The sequence below is a fragment of the Gadus morhua genome, chromosome 16, assembly GCF_902167405.1.
Source record: "Gadus morhua chromosome 16, gadMor3.0, whole genome shotgun sequence".
Classification (NCBI taxonomy): domain Eukaryota; kingdom Metazoa; phylum Chordata; class Actinopteri; order Gadiformes; family Gadidae; genus Gadus; species Gadus morhua.
In genome coordinates this window covers 13,597,983-13,612,309 of record NC_044063.1, presented here as the reverse complement: position 1 = coordinate 13,612,309, position 14,327 = coordinate 13,597,983, and the positions used below count along the sequence as shown (strand labels likewise).

Below are 14,327 nucleotides of genomic sequence, written 5' to 3'. Positions count from 1 at the left end.
GCCAAACTCAGTGGGAGTGTTCAATCTCCAACTTCGTTGTATGTTTCTGCTGCTATGACACTTTAAGTTAAATTCAGGCACGGCTAGTAAGAGGGTGTCGCTCGAACATAAACAATCACTACTAGTTTAGAGTGGGATACACCCACGAAGGTCAGCGAGGAGGGGATTGACCTTGGATTGACTTAGGGAGGAATATGGACGCATGCGCAAGCCCAGTGAAGGCCGCTGAACTCTGGCGTTCAGGGTGGAGGGGGTGGGTCAAGTCGTCACAGTGTCCAGCCAATGGGCAGCGGCGTGCACGGACAGCAGATCACCATGGTCAAACAAGGCAGGGAATGTAAACATTATTATTATTATCCTGCCAACTTAACAAAAGCAAGATTTGTTTCAATAATCAAAACCTAGCTTGGGCTTCAGTGTCTACAAAGTGTCTAAGGTGGAGTTAAACGATCATCAATTAAAATGCGTAGATATTTGCACCGTGGCACCTATTAAATTCCGAGGTCCCTGCACGGTGCCGGTGTGAGGGAAGAGAGAAGCTATGCAGCCCAGCTCTTCCTCTCAAAGACGTGCCAGGGCCTTGACTAATTGTACGCAAACCTCCCAGTAAATAACTGGCGTTGCTTATTATAAAGCCCTACGCTGGTGTTGATGTGAACACAATGGGCTTGGTAGAGAGACAGCCCATAAACCACGGGCGCGGATAATTACGGTGATCTCAGCCAATGTATTCTAAACATGCTGAGCTCAATGAAACCCAACGCTTGTTCTGAGGAAGGTGATTTATAGAATTCAAACAATTTACACCACCGTCATTATAATGCACACAACAACACAATAGGCAGTTTTCTTTAATCACTCCCGCCCTCTACTAAATCATCCTTGTGTGTGCGTGTGTGTGATTGTCTCTCCCTGTGTGTGTGTTTGTTTGTGTTTGTGTTTGTATGGCTTGGCTGTCATAAAGTTTGATGCATTAGAATCAGTCAATCACAAGTGCCTTCCCGGTTCCATCGATCAGGGGGGGGCTGGTGAGAGGATGGACGAGTGGAGGCTGGCGTTGTGGGGGTGCGTGTGACGGTGTATTTGGGTGGTGTGGGCGGCGCTGAAAGGAGGTGGGGAGTCTTTTCAGGGAGCTTTGTAGTGTATTTATAGTCCGTAAGGCGCCTGTCGCCAACCCCGTCAGAGGGGAGATTAGCAGGAGAAGCTCCCATATAGTTTGACTCGAGAGGAGGAGAGCGAAGAGGAAAAAATTCCTGATGGATTCGCATATAGAAAGAAAAAGTGCTGATTGCATTGTCTGAAGTTGGATCACAAATAAATGCATGCGAGTATTTTTACAGCTTTGAATGCTGAACGGTTCAGCAAGCATGTTGCAGTGTTTGTGATGAACTGGTCTCGTGGTTAGCATACGTCGATCAAGCAAAGGAAAAATAATCTCATTAGTTCCATCACCCATGGCTTTATGCTGTGGGGAAATCCCCATTCAATAAAATGCAGAGTTTTTTGTGTGTATTGCCAGTCTTTCCTTCTCCTCGTTTGTTACAAACATTTTCTACAAGAACGAATTCCAGAATTGATCGAGCCAGCTGTCATGTTGTGCTTGTGGACTTCTTGTTTAAAGATGCAACGTTGTGCCGGGCTGTACCATCGTTTTGTTGCTAACTAAGCGCTACACCAGCGGTACATCCGAGCGAGCTCTGTGTCCATCACTCAATCTGACTGATCTTTCAGATGTGTTCAGACACCGGCCCAAACCACTGGTTTGAAAACGATCCACTAAATGGATTGGTCTGCTCAGAAACCCCATTTGAGATTTGGGGTTCAAGTTGAGTCTCGCAATACAAGTACAGTCTGTAGCGAGAGAGTTCACGCATGACTAATTAATCAATGTCTTTTGTTAGGGCGGCATGTGGCTCAGGAGGTAGAGCGGGTTGGCTGGCAACAGAAGGGTTGCTAGTTCGGCCCCTGGCTCCTCCTAGCCCAGTGGCTCTCAACCTTTTTTGAGCAAACGCCCCCCTGACCTTACCCTGATCCTCTGGCGCCCCCAACCCCCCCCCCCAATAAAAAAATAATAATAAACCAACAACCCCACTCACACTCGTGTTATACTGCTTAAAGTTGTCATTTCATCGTTTTCCATTGATTTTGCGTTGGTCATTAATAGCAATGAATGCCCTCTGAGTCTGTTTTGGTACAAAAAATATTAATGAATATTCATGACATGCAATTAAACTTCGAGAGAGAGAGAGATCTGTGATCTCCTGTAATCTAACTCACACTCATGGTTAGGGAACGGGATCGTAACCTGGTTGTATCAAGGACCCGGTTCAACTTTTTTCAAAACCCGAAAATCATCGAGTCCCGTCGTTCATTCATTATTTTTTTTGTCTTGTAGGTCCTGTAACGTAATGTTGTGTCCCTCGAGTAGCGTCACGGCATTTATCTCAAATCAATCCAATCACTGCGGCGTGTCCACCAATGTTTTTGAATGGAATTGTAAGCAAACAGGTATTACAAGTAAAACAAGTGAAGTCTGGCAGTTAACTTTGCTCGCGAGGATGGCTGAACGGGCGAAAATCATTTATTGTAAAGGGGGGAGCACACAACCTCAATGGCCAAGCACATTAGCATTGTGCATCAAATAAAGACCAAACGCAGTACCTTTGACTGTCTCCGAGTTGAAAATACTCTGTCTCCTTCTTCTCCTGTCGCACCACAGACGGGCCCGTCTTAATCATCCCCTCAAACTACGAGTGGTAATCGCACACACAGACATTGTCGCTAGTCCCGTCAGTTAAAAAAAGTAATCCAATTGTGAAATCGGTGTTGTAATCAGCAGCATACAAGCTAGTTATCTTAAAAATTAATTAAAGTTTCAGATGTGCTGCGCGATGATGTATTGAGGTTGGCTCAGTAAAACGACTGTTTGGTTATCATGATGCGCTCAAATGTAACATAAGGAAACGGTAAATTGAGTTTTTGGTGAGAAACACGGTAATACTGTATTACTCATGTTTCTGTATTACTAATACAGTTGTATAGTGCTCTAATCATTTTAGTTTATATAACTAAAACTACTGATGTCAATCTTTATTAAGAATTACATATTTAATTTAAAATGAAATTATTTATTTCCTAAATATTTTCCTCATCACTAAAAACGCTTTGTATTTCCACCAATTAATGTAAAAGTATCGATAGTGGTATCGATAAAGACTCAATACCACTATCGAAAATGTTATCGATATCAATAAATATTAATGATCCACATCCCTACTCATGCATGGTAGGACCATATCGTGGTCTAAACCAACAAGAGAAAGAGCTCGGTCGGTTCTTTGCCTCTGATTGGCTCTGGTCCTGTTCACTGCTTGTGTTTTTTTTTTTAAACTGCGAACGACCTGAGCGCCAGAGTAACTGAAACGGATAAAGAAAATAAACCCGACAAAAGAGGGGGAAAATTAAGCGAGGTAAATACATAGAATGTTTTTTCGTTCAAAAAAACTAAGCCTACTGTTCCAACCAGCCCTACTACTGAGAGTAGTTATTCAGAGAGTTTGAATTACCCGCACAAGCCCTTTATTTGGAAATATTTTATTTTGCTTAATTTTTTTGTTTTAAATGTTCCATTTCAGCTCAGTGAAAAACTTGAAACAATTTATTTTTATATATAATTGTACTTCAAATAAGGACAAGCATTTCTCTACACCTTTATGCTGCGTTCCAGGGACACTTTTTAGCCCGTAAGTTACGAGCTGGAACTGGGAGTGAATCGGTCAGGTACGAGTTCACGGGTAGTGAGTTGCGGGTTTGTCTGCCGTTCCAGGGCATTTTCCCGGGTAGAAGGTTGTGTAAACACGGGTTACGGGTTGCCTGGAACGCACCATTATTCTTGTTCAAAAATCATTCACATTACATGAAAGTTATGGAGAGCGATAAATAGGTGACCTTATGGCGTTAAAGGCGACGCAATGAAAAATTTGGTGCACCTACATTTTGTGCTGGTGCACCTAAAAAAAAAAAAGAAGTTAGGCGCACCAGTGCAACCAACGCATAAAGTTAGTCTGGAGCCCTGGCTTTGATTTGCCACTGGTTAGAAAAGCCACTGGTTAGAAAAGCGCTGTATTAATGCATTCCATTTACCATTTTGTCATTCATTCGACAATACAGTCATGTGTTGGTTCAGTCGTTCTACCTCCTGTTCTTCATCCATGCATCCATCCATCCGACCCGTTGTGATCAGTATTCCGAGGCGTTGTCGTCCCATATGGAGCGTTCCCCGCTCCACGTCATCTCGCCCTGCCTCCCGGATCTCCTGCAGCAGCTGCTCTGCCACGCACTACATCTGTACGCAGATAACATGACAGCCCTCAGCATTATACAGCCCTAGTATTGTGACACGTGTCCGCGCGCTGACAGCGCCCAGTCACAGAGCCGGCCTCCCCTTGTCTTGTCATCTCCGTCTGAGCCCTAATGTGTTTGGAGTCGACTGAACGACAGATAAGCAGGCTTATCTGTCCACCTGATTGACTGCCCGTCTCTCTGACTGCCTGTCTGTCTGTCTGTTGTCTCTTCTGTGTCTGTTGTTGACGCCCTCCCTCTCAGGCTGCGGTGGCGCTGCAGCAGGTGGGCTGGCAGGAGACGTACCCCATGGACTTCTACTCCAACCAGAGCCTGGGGCCATGGACTCCCAACCACCCCGACCACCAACCGGCACGTCCGGCCCGCAGACAGGCCCAGGTGAACCCGCGGCCCCCCCCCCGGAGCATGGCTGACAGGACAAGGGGAGGGAGGGAGGGAGGGAGGGAGGGAGGGAGGGGTGTGTGTGTGTGTGTGTGTGTGTGTGTGTGTGTGTGTGTGTGTGTGTGTGTGTGTGTGTGTGTGTGTCTTAACGTTGAATCAACAAATCTGTCAACTGCTCTTGTGGGGCGGTCTCAGCGTTCCACGGGTGTCACCACACTGCCACCTGCTGGTGGCAGTGTGTAGTGCACATGAAGTGTAAATCCACAGCTCATCTCCTGCTGCTGTGACCTTGAGGATGAGTCGATGGACGATTCCCACTCGAATGGACACATGAAAGGAGCATGTGGTCATTCGTCATTAGACTTTGAAGTACACACGTGGCCTCGTCAGGGGGTGGTTCAGGGAGGGGTAATAACTTCTGAGGCACGATGGCAAATCATCCAAAACATGTTTTGGCTCAAGTGTAATTTTGCCTCGGTTGAGTCGTTACCCCTTGTTCAAAGATCTCATCCAGGCTCATAGAGCATGATGTATTCAATGAATCTGTCCCACATGTTGACTCTCTCTTCTCGTACCCTTCCAGAAACCAGCCTCCAAGCAAGCCTGCACCGCTGAGCCCGCAGTACCCAGCATGCATTGCTCCCAGAACCAATGCTCCCAGGACCAGTGCTCACAGTCCCAGTGCGGCCAGAACCAGTGCTCACAGACCCAGTGCACCCCCTGTGGCTGTCACAAAGAATGACACAAAAAACTCTACATCCACTGCTTTTTTCACCAGCTTCACTAATCACATGCAGCTCTTGCGGCTTACTGTATTATAGCCCAGTAAGGCTGCCACGATGGAGGACACGATGTCTAGAAAGGGAGAGAGGGAGAGACACTCTCTTGTTCCAGATGGATTACAGAGCAATGCTCTTCTATCTATGGCCAAGCCAGAGGAAATGAAATGCATTTGTTGTATTTACAGTTGGAGGGGGGAGAGAGAGAGAGGGGGGAAACAGAGAGAGGGGGGGGAGGGAGGGGGGGAGATAGGGAGGACGAGAGAGGTGCTTGTGTTCTTCCTAGACAGGACCTAGCGAACTGAGTGGTGTTGTTGAAGGATGTGGTGGTTAAATCGACTGGCTTCCTGTCCAACCCGATGATGCCGTCAGCAACAGCGATGGCATCATGATGTTCACTCACACGACCGCGTGTGTGCGTGAGGTTACTGTGTGAGATGAAGCCCTTTCTCTGTATATAATGTCAATAAAAAACACACTTATTTAAATCACTATTTGTACTCGATTGAGTTAATTTGCCAGCCTTGACAGGATTAGACCCAACCCCATCCTGCATACTATTTAGCATCTCGGTCTCTCCTAATCCGTCTCCCGGTCGTCGTCATGGAATAATGGGAACACATCCTTATTGTGTGCGTGTTTTAATCTGCTGAAAGGATGCGGTAAGTAAGCCCTTAAACGAGTGATTTTCTCCGTCCAAAAGGTAGGAGTTCAGTCACGACCAGTTGTTCTCATGGTTTATTGATGGAGGAGCCGTCGATGAATATAATACATTAAAAAAACAACGCCGTTTCTATGGTAGCTTCAACCCTACATTGATTGACAGCGCCTGGCTGCGGGGAGAAACTGCAAGCGCGCGCACGTGAGCGTGTGTGTTACCTGATTCTGCACACGAGTTGGGAGCTCGTGTGCATGGAGAATGGATTTTTTTTTCCCTTGGGTGTACTGCGCCTCTCACCCGACAGTAGAACACGCATACGCATGCAGACATCGCCAAGGCAACAGCAGCCAGTGGGGAAGCGGCGATACCGAGCCGCGCAGATGTCGCGTGTTGCCGTGTTTCATGTTGGTCAGGCTGCCGGTCGCCTGTTTGCAGAGCCGCGCGGTACGCGTACGCGCTGCGTGTTGTGATCCAGGGCCCGCCGCCGACAACATACTTAGGTCAACAGAATGTTCCCGAGATGGATGCATGTTTGTTTGTGTGTGTTGGGTTGGTTGGTTGCTTGTTTTGGATTCTAGCAGAAAGACAAACATGTTTTTTCGGTCAGTGACGCAGCGCACGCCAGCTCCCGCTGCTGTAGTGGACTGCAGGGCTCCATGTTTTGAGTTTTTTATTATTGAGTATTATAAGTAAACCATGGAGATCAATACATTCATAAGGTCATCGTGGCTTTTGCTAGAAATCATCAGCGACCATTTATAATTGATTTGGTTTTTGATTAAAGGGACACAAACACGTGGAAAGAGGAGAAATTGTACTGATAATGGAGATTAATAACAAACCTATTCGAAGAATAGAATTAGAATTATATTCCTTAATAGTTAAATAGAAAATAGTCCTTTCTTGACCTCAAATGTTAAAGAGATTTCGGTCAAGATTATTCTGTAAAGGTAAATTGTATTGTGTCTTTTAATAAATACGTTTTTGTATCTTCATCCGATTGCATCACAACTAGCCTACATGAGTGCATCTATTTTAGACTCCACTGTCTAGAGACTGAGTCTAGACCGAGAGACAGTGTGTTCTGCTGCTCGGTTCGGCCCTGGGAAAAAAGGGGAGAACTGGACCCCAGCCATTGCGAGGCTTTGGCCCAGTAAATTCGTTAAGGCCTTGCCAGCATCCGACACGAGCGGTTTTGATTCATAAACACCAGCCGGTGCTGCCGTCGTCCGCTCGTCACTGAACGTAACCCTTCTGCAGTTGTGTTATTTGGGCACTTGATGGCGCTGTTAACCGCTTTAGCGGTACGGTCATGCACTGCATCACGTTGTGCATCTCATCGCTTTGGCCGCTGTGGAGGTAATTAGGCTGCTTTAAATTAAATCGTTCAAGATGGCCCTGGCTAATTTAGGACCCATCATTTTTGGCAGGTTTTTTGTTGTTTTTGCCTCAAGCAAAAAAAAAAGTGGTTGCTCACTGCCAACTGTGTGGCAAATAGCCTGTTTGGAGGATAGTTGTGAATACTTGGCGGAGTGATGTATTACACATCCATCCTGAGGGGCAAAGCATGAGTCATCCTACCCCGTCAATACCCGCCCCGAGCGTCTTTATCTATTGATCCAGATCCAGCCTCATGAAGTAGACTACTGCTAAATGAATCAGTTAAATATCGATAGAGATAACGTTAGTCGTGATTCACGCTAGGGTTGCCAAAACAATGCGGTTTGTGATCGGGTATTGCAGTGAATTGAAAAAACAACATCGTGAGTGGCGTGGAGAGGGCGTGGTGATGCTGTTGTCGCGTGTGCGGTCTCATTTAAGCGGGGAAAACATGTCCGCCCATCGTGACGGGCTCCGCGTGTTGTTTTGTGTCTCCAGTCGTGTGTGGAGGGGGGGGGGGGGGGGGGGGGCTGAGTCACCGCCGCCCTTCGCTTCCCGTCCCCTCCTCTCATCCTCTCATCCTCGGCGGGAAACGGCCAATTAACAGCTTCCCGCGTGCAGAGCGAGAGAGGGTCTCTCTCTCTCTCTCTCTCTCTCTCTCTCTCTCTCTCTCTCTCTCTCTCTCTCTCTCTCTCTCTCTCTCTCTCTCTCTCTCTCTCTCTCTCTCTCTCTGTCTTTTGTCTCTGTCTGTCTCTCTCTATTTCTTTTGATCTCTCCCTCTCTTCCTCTCTCTGTATCTGTCCTCTCTCTCTCTCTCTCTCTCTCTCGCTCTCTCTCAGTCTCTTTTTCTCTTATTTTTGTCTGTCTTTGTCTCTTGATCTCCCCCCTCTCTCCCCCCCCCCCCCCCCCTCTCCCTCTCTCTCCCCCCTCCCCCCTCTCCCTCTCTCCCCCACCCTCTCTCTCTGTATTCAGACTGCCTCCCCATCACCTCCCTAACTCTCCTCCCTGTGTATGGAGGCCGTTTTCAGTTTTTTTGTGTTTATCACGCTAGCCTCTTGTCAGAGACCCTATGGGGGCCGGGGCCTTTCTTCCTTAACTGGGGAAAACACAGTTGAGCCGTGGGGTGAGAGAGAGGCCGATCCCTCACACACAGGGATGATATCTTCAACTGGCATCCAGCATCAAGCGCTCCCCGGCTCCATGCGCTTATGTAAGCCAGCGAGTGCAGCAACGGAGCTAGTCTTCTGTATTAGCTGCTGTCACGCTGCCACTAAATAATGCATGGCTGCCTCCCATGCTGGCACACTCGTCGTTATACAGGCACTCCTCAAATAGTCAGTTGTTTCGCTTTCTGAATGGTGTATGAGGAGGCCTTTGGCATCAGGTGGGGTCGTTTTATCAACTCTGACTACTTTTAAAACAAGACTCAAGACTTAATGTTTGCATTAGCTTTCTGCTAAATCTTAAATGCATTTAGTTTTCTGCAATGCATTTCTTTTACTTTGCCTCCATTTTCTTTGTCTTATCTATTTTAGTTTACTATTTAATTTTATTGTTTGACGATGTTATTATGTGAAGCACCTGTGTCTTCCTTGTGTATGAAAACTGCTGTATAAATAAAGTTGCCTTGCCTTTATGCAGCTGTTAGCCACCAGGGGACTCCTATACTGGTTAATGGAAGGATGTTTGAATTCTCTCCTATGTTTGTAATTTATGTTATTATCAGGCCTACATTTGAATTATTAATGAACATATCTTCGTATATATGATTTGTATCACACACATGAATCATCACATGACCCCGTTAATCAATCATTCCGAGGGACTGACTTCTGATTGATTGAGGCCATGCCCTGCAGAGTGCATGTTGTTAAGTTGTATCTCTGTTGGTAGGCAAGGCTACGTCAACTCCTAAGAGCTTTGGTATCATTTCATCTTCTCACATCATAGTGTTTGATTTCATCAAAGCAGCAGCTCCTAATGCACAGCCCAGTAACTTTAGGTTATAAGATTCCACTTTTTAAGATGTCTTCTGTGTTACGTCACTATCCCTTCAGAGAGCAGAGCTATAGTTTTATGTGAAAACACACTTCTTTTTGGCATTATAGTTCTAGCCTTGAATATTAATTAAAAAAAAAATCATCATATCTTGTTCCAGGGTCCCTGTGGAAGTTTTGCACAATGATGTTTTCCGCTTAAAGGCCGTTTTCAGTCGCAGGCAGAGAGAAGAGATGTAAGGGAAGGTTGGATGAGAGAGTCTTCAGGGAGAGAAGAAACAGAGTGGTGTAAAGAAATGACTAATTATGTGTGGGAGGTCAGTCTGTCTCTGGTCAACCAGCCAAGAGCCGCGAGAGCACCACACTCTTTTCCTCAGTTTCAGAGGATTTAGCCAGTGGATCTATAGCTGCTTCAGTGCACTCTGTTTGTGTTCGATAAGTGAGACCTGGTTGGCTTGCTATTTCGATTCCCGGCTCCTTCTAGCTGAGGTGTCACTGAGCAAGCCGCCTAACCCTGACTGCTCCTGACGAGCTGGCTGTCACCTTGTGAATGTGTGCATGAATGGGTGAATGTGAGGCAATATTGTACAGCGCTTTGAACGGTCACTGGATAGAAACGCTCTGCATAAATGCGGTCCATTTACCCTGAAGACATTTTGAAATGAGTGACGAATAAAAACGTCATTTTCCACCGAGTGTCTGTATAGCATGGGTGTGTTGTTTGTGTCTGCTCGTGTTCTCGTCTCTGTTCCAGCCACTCTCCCCGGCTCGTTGACCCAGACGCCTCGCTCCAGGCAGGTCTCTTAATTCCACTCTGCTGCCTCACTTCCAACCGGCTTCACAGTAAGAGCGGCGGTGTTTTCGGGTGACCAGCCTCGGCGTGGACCCCCCGTGTGGTGAACCTAAAGGACAGGTTGCTACGCACCGATTCACTGGAGTGGTGAGGAATGCAGTCCGTGACTCATAATCGCTGCTGCCTCCTCTCCACTCTTCTCCTCTCTCTGCTGGTTGTGAACAGGCAATAAAAGCCTCACGTTTTGACAATGTTTGCTTTTACCCCTGAATGAGAAGGCATGTCAGAGGGGGCTATCATGCCAGATTGTGTACCCACAAATAGTTATCTCTCTAATGTATCAAGGGGGACCAAGAAAACAAAGATCATATAGACATAAAGACAGCAAATGAACTTCTGGTTATTCACTTTATTGAAGAAATATGATGTAGAAAGAGATTTGGTAGAATTTACATTTAAGAAACATTTAGCAGCACATGCCATATCCTTAAGTTTTTAATACCACAGATACACTGATTTCTCCTGCAAATCCAAAATAAATGCCACATTCCCAAGAGCAATAATCAAAGAGTTCTCATGATGCTGCTTCAGAATATAATATCACTATAAGTAAGTCCTTCGTGTTAAAGAGTAATTCCTCCCTTATTATTTGAAGCATCTGCCTCTGTTGTCTTCAGCTTTTATTTCAGGCAGTGCAAAAAATACAAAAAATAAATAAACAGTGTATAATACAAGTATAAGCGTCCGATAAATGCCCTAAATGTAAACGTATTGTAAAACATCGATAAACATAGACTCTCCTTAGCATTTCCATTCTAAAACCAGCGAGAAATCAAACCGTGAATCTCAGCTGGGAGCTTTTGCTATGCCCTGCGCCATTCCATCCCACCCTGCAATCCTTTTATCCAGCAAAAAATAAAAAGGAAAAGCTTTCACAGTTCAAAGGTCTCGTTCACGTTGTCGGACGCTTGGAGCACGGCTCGGTCGGACCCCCGTCTCTCCGCCTCCACAGCCGGGAAGGGAGGGCTGTGTGCATGCCCGCCCCCTAGCGACCATGGCTGTAGACTGTTACCAGTGCTGCGGTTGCTACAGTAACAATCTAATGCCACGGTCACCATGGAGACAGCAGCTGAAATACGATTGGCTCCCGGTTGCGATTGGCTTGACGCGCTCGCCGGAGTGATGATGTCAAGGATGTAACCTTTAGAGACACTTTTTTCTTCCCTCTCTCTCTTTTTTTTTTCTAAACATATACGGTCATGTGTTCTCTCACCCCTCACCGTAAGAACGTCCGTCGGAGAACGAGAAGAGATGAGCTGAGCCAGGCTTCAGTAGCCATGACTGTAGACTGTTACTGTACTGTGGTGAGCAGCTTCAGCAGTAAGCAGTCTATAGCCAAGGTAGTGATGCACTGACACTGGGAACAGGACAACAGCACGACAACACTAGAGCTCAGTGTTTATGATGACACTCACCCCCCTGAGGTAGTGTCGGACTGACAGAGAGAGAGAGGGAGGGGGAGGGAGGGAGAGAGAGAGAGAGAAAGGGAGGGAGAGAAAGGGAGGGAGGGAGATACACACAGAGAGAGAAACACAGAGAGAGACACAGAGACAGAGAGAGAAAGAGAGAGCTAGATAGTGTCCGACTGAGAGAGAGAGAGGGAGGGAGAGAGAGAGAGAGAGAGAGACGGAGAGGGAGAGAGAGAAGTAGATAGTGTCTGATAGAGAGAGACAGAGAGACAGAGAGAAAGAGAGAGCAAGATAGTGTCCGATTGAGAGAGAGAAACACACAGAGAGAGGGAGAGAGAGTACGGTAGCGTCCATCAGCAGCACTCAAAACAAACAGTATGCTTGTGTGTGCTCTTCAGGGCCATTATAAAGCGCTGGTGAATCACGACGCTGGCGATAGTTAGGCCTAACCGGACGGTTTGGTGCATCATTAAGTGTAATGGGTTACTGAAGGAGGAAGGGGAAAGGGGGGGGGGAGGATGGCAGTGGGCACGATGGTGGATTACTCACTTGTTGCATTTGTAGTATTGATTTACATGGCAATTAGCTGTGACTCAGTCCCAGGGTATGGACAGTCAGAGAAATAGGGGGTGAGTTAACGGGGGTGTGTGTGTGTGTGTCTATATTTATGTGTGTGTGCGTGTGTGGGTGGTAGGGGGGGGGGCTGACGTCAGCAGTTCACATATGTCGGTGTGTTGCAGCTAATGGGGTGTGTGTCTCTGTGTGTGTACATTGTGTGGTGTCGGCTGGTTATATTCTTCTTTGTTTCCTTCTGTGGAGGCTTACAATCGATCAGTGTGTGAAAAACAAAGACAGAGGGTGTGTAAATGTGAACGTTAACCAATAGTTAGGTCAGAAGCTGTTTGCTTAAATGTTATAATGTAGGCTGCTGTTAACAATAATATAACATAACCTTACCTAAACACAAATGTACACACTGTTACATCTACTGTTAACCAGTCTTATCAGCAGCAGCCAGTGTGTGTGTGTGTGTGTGTGTGTGTGTGTGTGTGTGTGTGTGTGTGTGTGTGTGTGTGTGTGTGTGTGTGTGTGTGTGTGTGTGTGTGTGTGTGTGTGGTGTAAGCAGATGGAGCATTCGCCTCCTAATAACGTGTCTTATCAGTCAAGGTACACTTTGTTTTCGTCTCGGAGCCGAATGAAGGTTATCTTCCGCTGTCCGCGGTGCTGAAGCCTGTCCGCGGCCGTCAGAGGCGATGCCCTTGACGTCAGCAGCACCGCTGCCTCCAACCATAAATACCCTCATAAACGCGCAGGTCTATTTCGAGAAACGCACACGTGGGAAGAGTTCCGATAACAGATTACAGTTGTTGTGTCCCTTGGCTTAATACCCAAAGTCAGGTAGATCCGTTTCGGGGCCGGGAATTGAGAAACGTCACTTGACAAACAGAACAAACCTACTAGGCTTGGGAGGTTATTAAAACGGTGTATTATAATTATCAGTGTTACTCTCTAGGGTGAATTTCATAAAGATATTTTTTTTTCTTTTCTTTTATACATGAATGCGTTGTTCTCTAAACGTCCGGTGATCAGCACTGTGATCACGGTTCATGACGTCAGCCGTTGCCTCTGGCCGGCTTTCAGCACCTCGGAGAGCGCCGCACAGTACAGAACCGCGGTGGCGGGGCTCTTGGTGGAAGCACTTGGTGGGAAGGAATTCACCCAGCAATGCAATAACACCAGTAACTGCAGCGAGGGTTGCCAGTTTAGGGTGAGAAATCTGACCCAATCTGTTAACACTGACTAGGACCCGCCACAGAGGCAACAGTATTTCGACATGCATCATCTATCTCATTGTCATTCTGCCCACGGGTCCGGGTTCGAGGATTCACCTCGGGGATTGTCGCCCCCCCTCCCCCCTCCACCCACGCCTTCCCCTCCTCCTCCTGATTCAACCGCGCGCCTCATCGCAATGCAGCTCGTGCACGCACCGCGTCGCTCGTGCTGTATCTTTAAAAGAGACCCCCCCGGCCCCCTCTCCCCCCGGCTCCTGATTGGAGGCGTCTCCATGTGCGCATGCAGGAATGACGCAGGGTCGACTCCAGCTCGCGAGCGCGTCACGATGTCGTTTCAAGAGCGAGAGGAGGAAAAAAAAGAGGAGAGGATGGAGAGTCTGCCGCCAACTGACGCGTCATGGGTCAGAGCGCAGAGAGAAGCCGTCATAAATAACGTTGGCCATGCGCGTAAACAGCCACTGTAATCTCGCGATGTGACACGACCTTGAGGTTTATGACATGTAATTTCAATTCACGTTTTTTCTGAAAAAGTCTGAAGCTGGACTTGTACGCCGTTTCGGTGATGTCCCCGTGGGTTTCTTCTATGGGGTGTCGTGGTTATATTATGACGTGCCGGGTTGGCGTTGCAGCCGGCTGGTTAATATGCAGCTCGCATCCTCCTCACACACCGAGCCGCTCTCCTCCTCTCCTCCCGGGTGTCACTGCCCATGTG

At 47.1% G+C, this 14,327-nt stretch overlaps 1 protein-coding gene across 2 annotated transcripts in view; it reads left to right on the top strand.

The window, feature by feature from the left end:
- The window catches only part of dph1 (diphthamide biosynthesis 1), a 59,986-nt gene extending 53,972 nt beyond the window's left edge, over nt 1-6,014 (top strand). For both annotated transcript variants that reach the window (XM_030337160.1, XM_030337161.1), the window contains 2 exons: nt 4,606-4,740; nt 5,327-6,014. In XM_030337160.1, the coding sequence (XP_030193020.1) occupies nt 4,606-4,740; nt 5,327-5,485 (294 nt within the window). In that variant the 3' untranslated portion in view covers nt 5,486-6,014. The remainder of the gene's footprint in view (nt 1-4,605; nt 4,741-5,326) is intronic.
- Nucleotides 6,015-14,327: the final 8,313 nt, after the last annotated feature.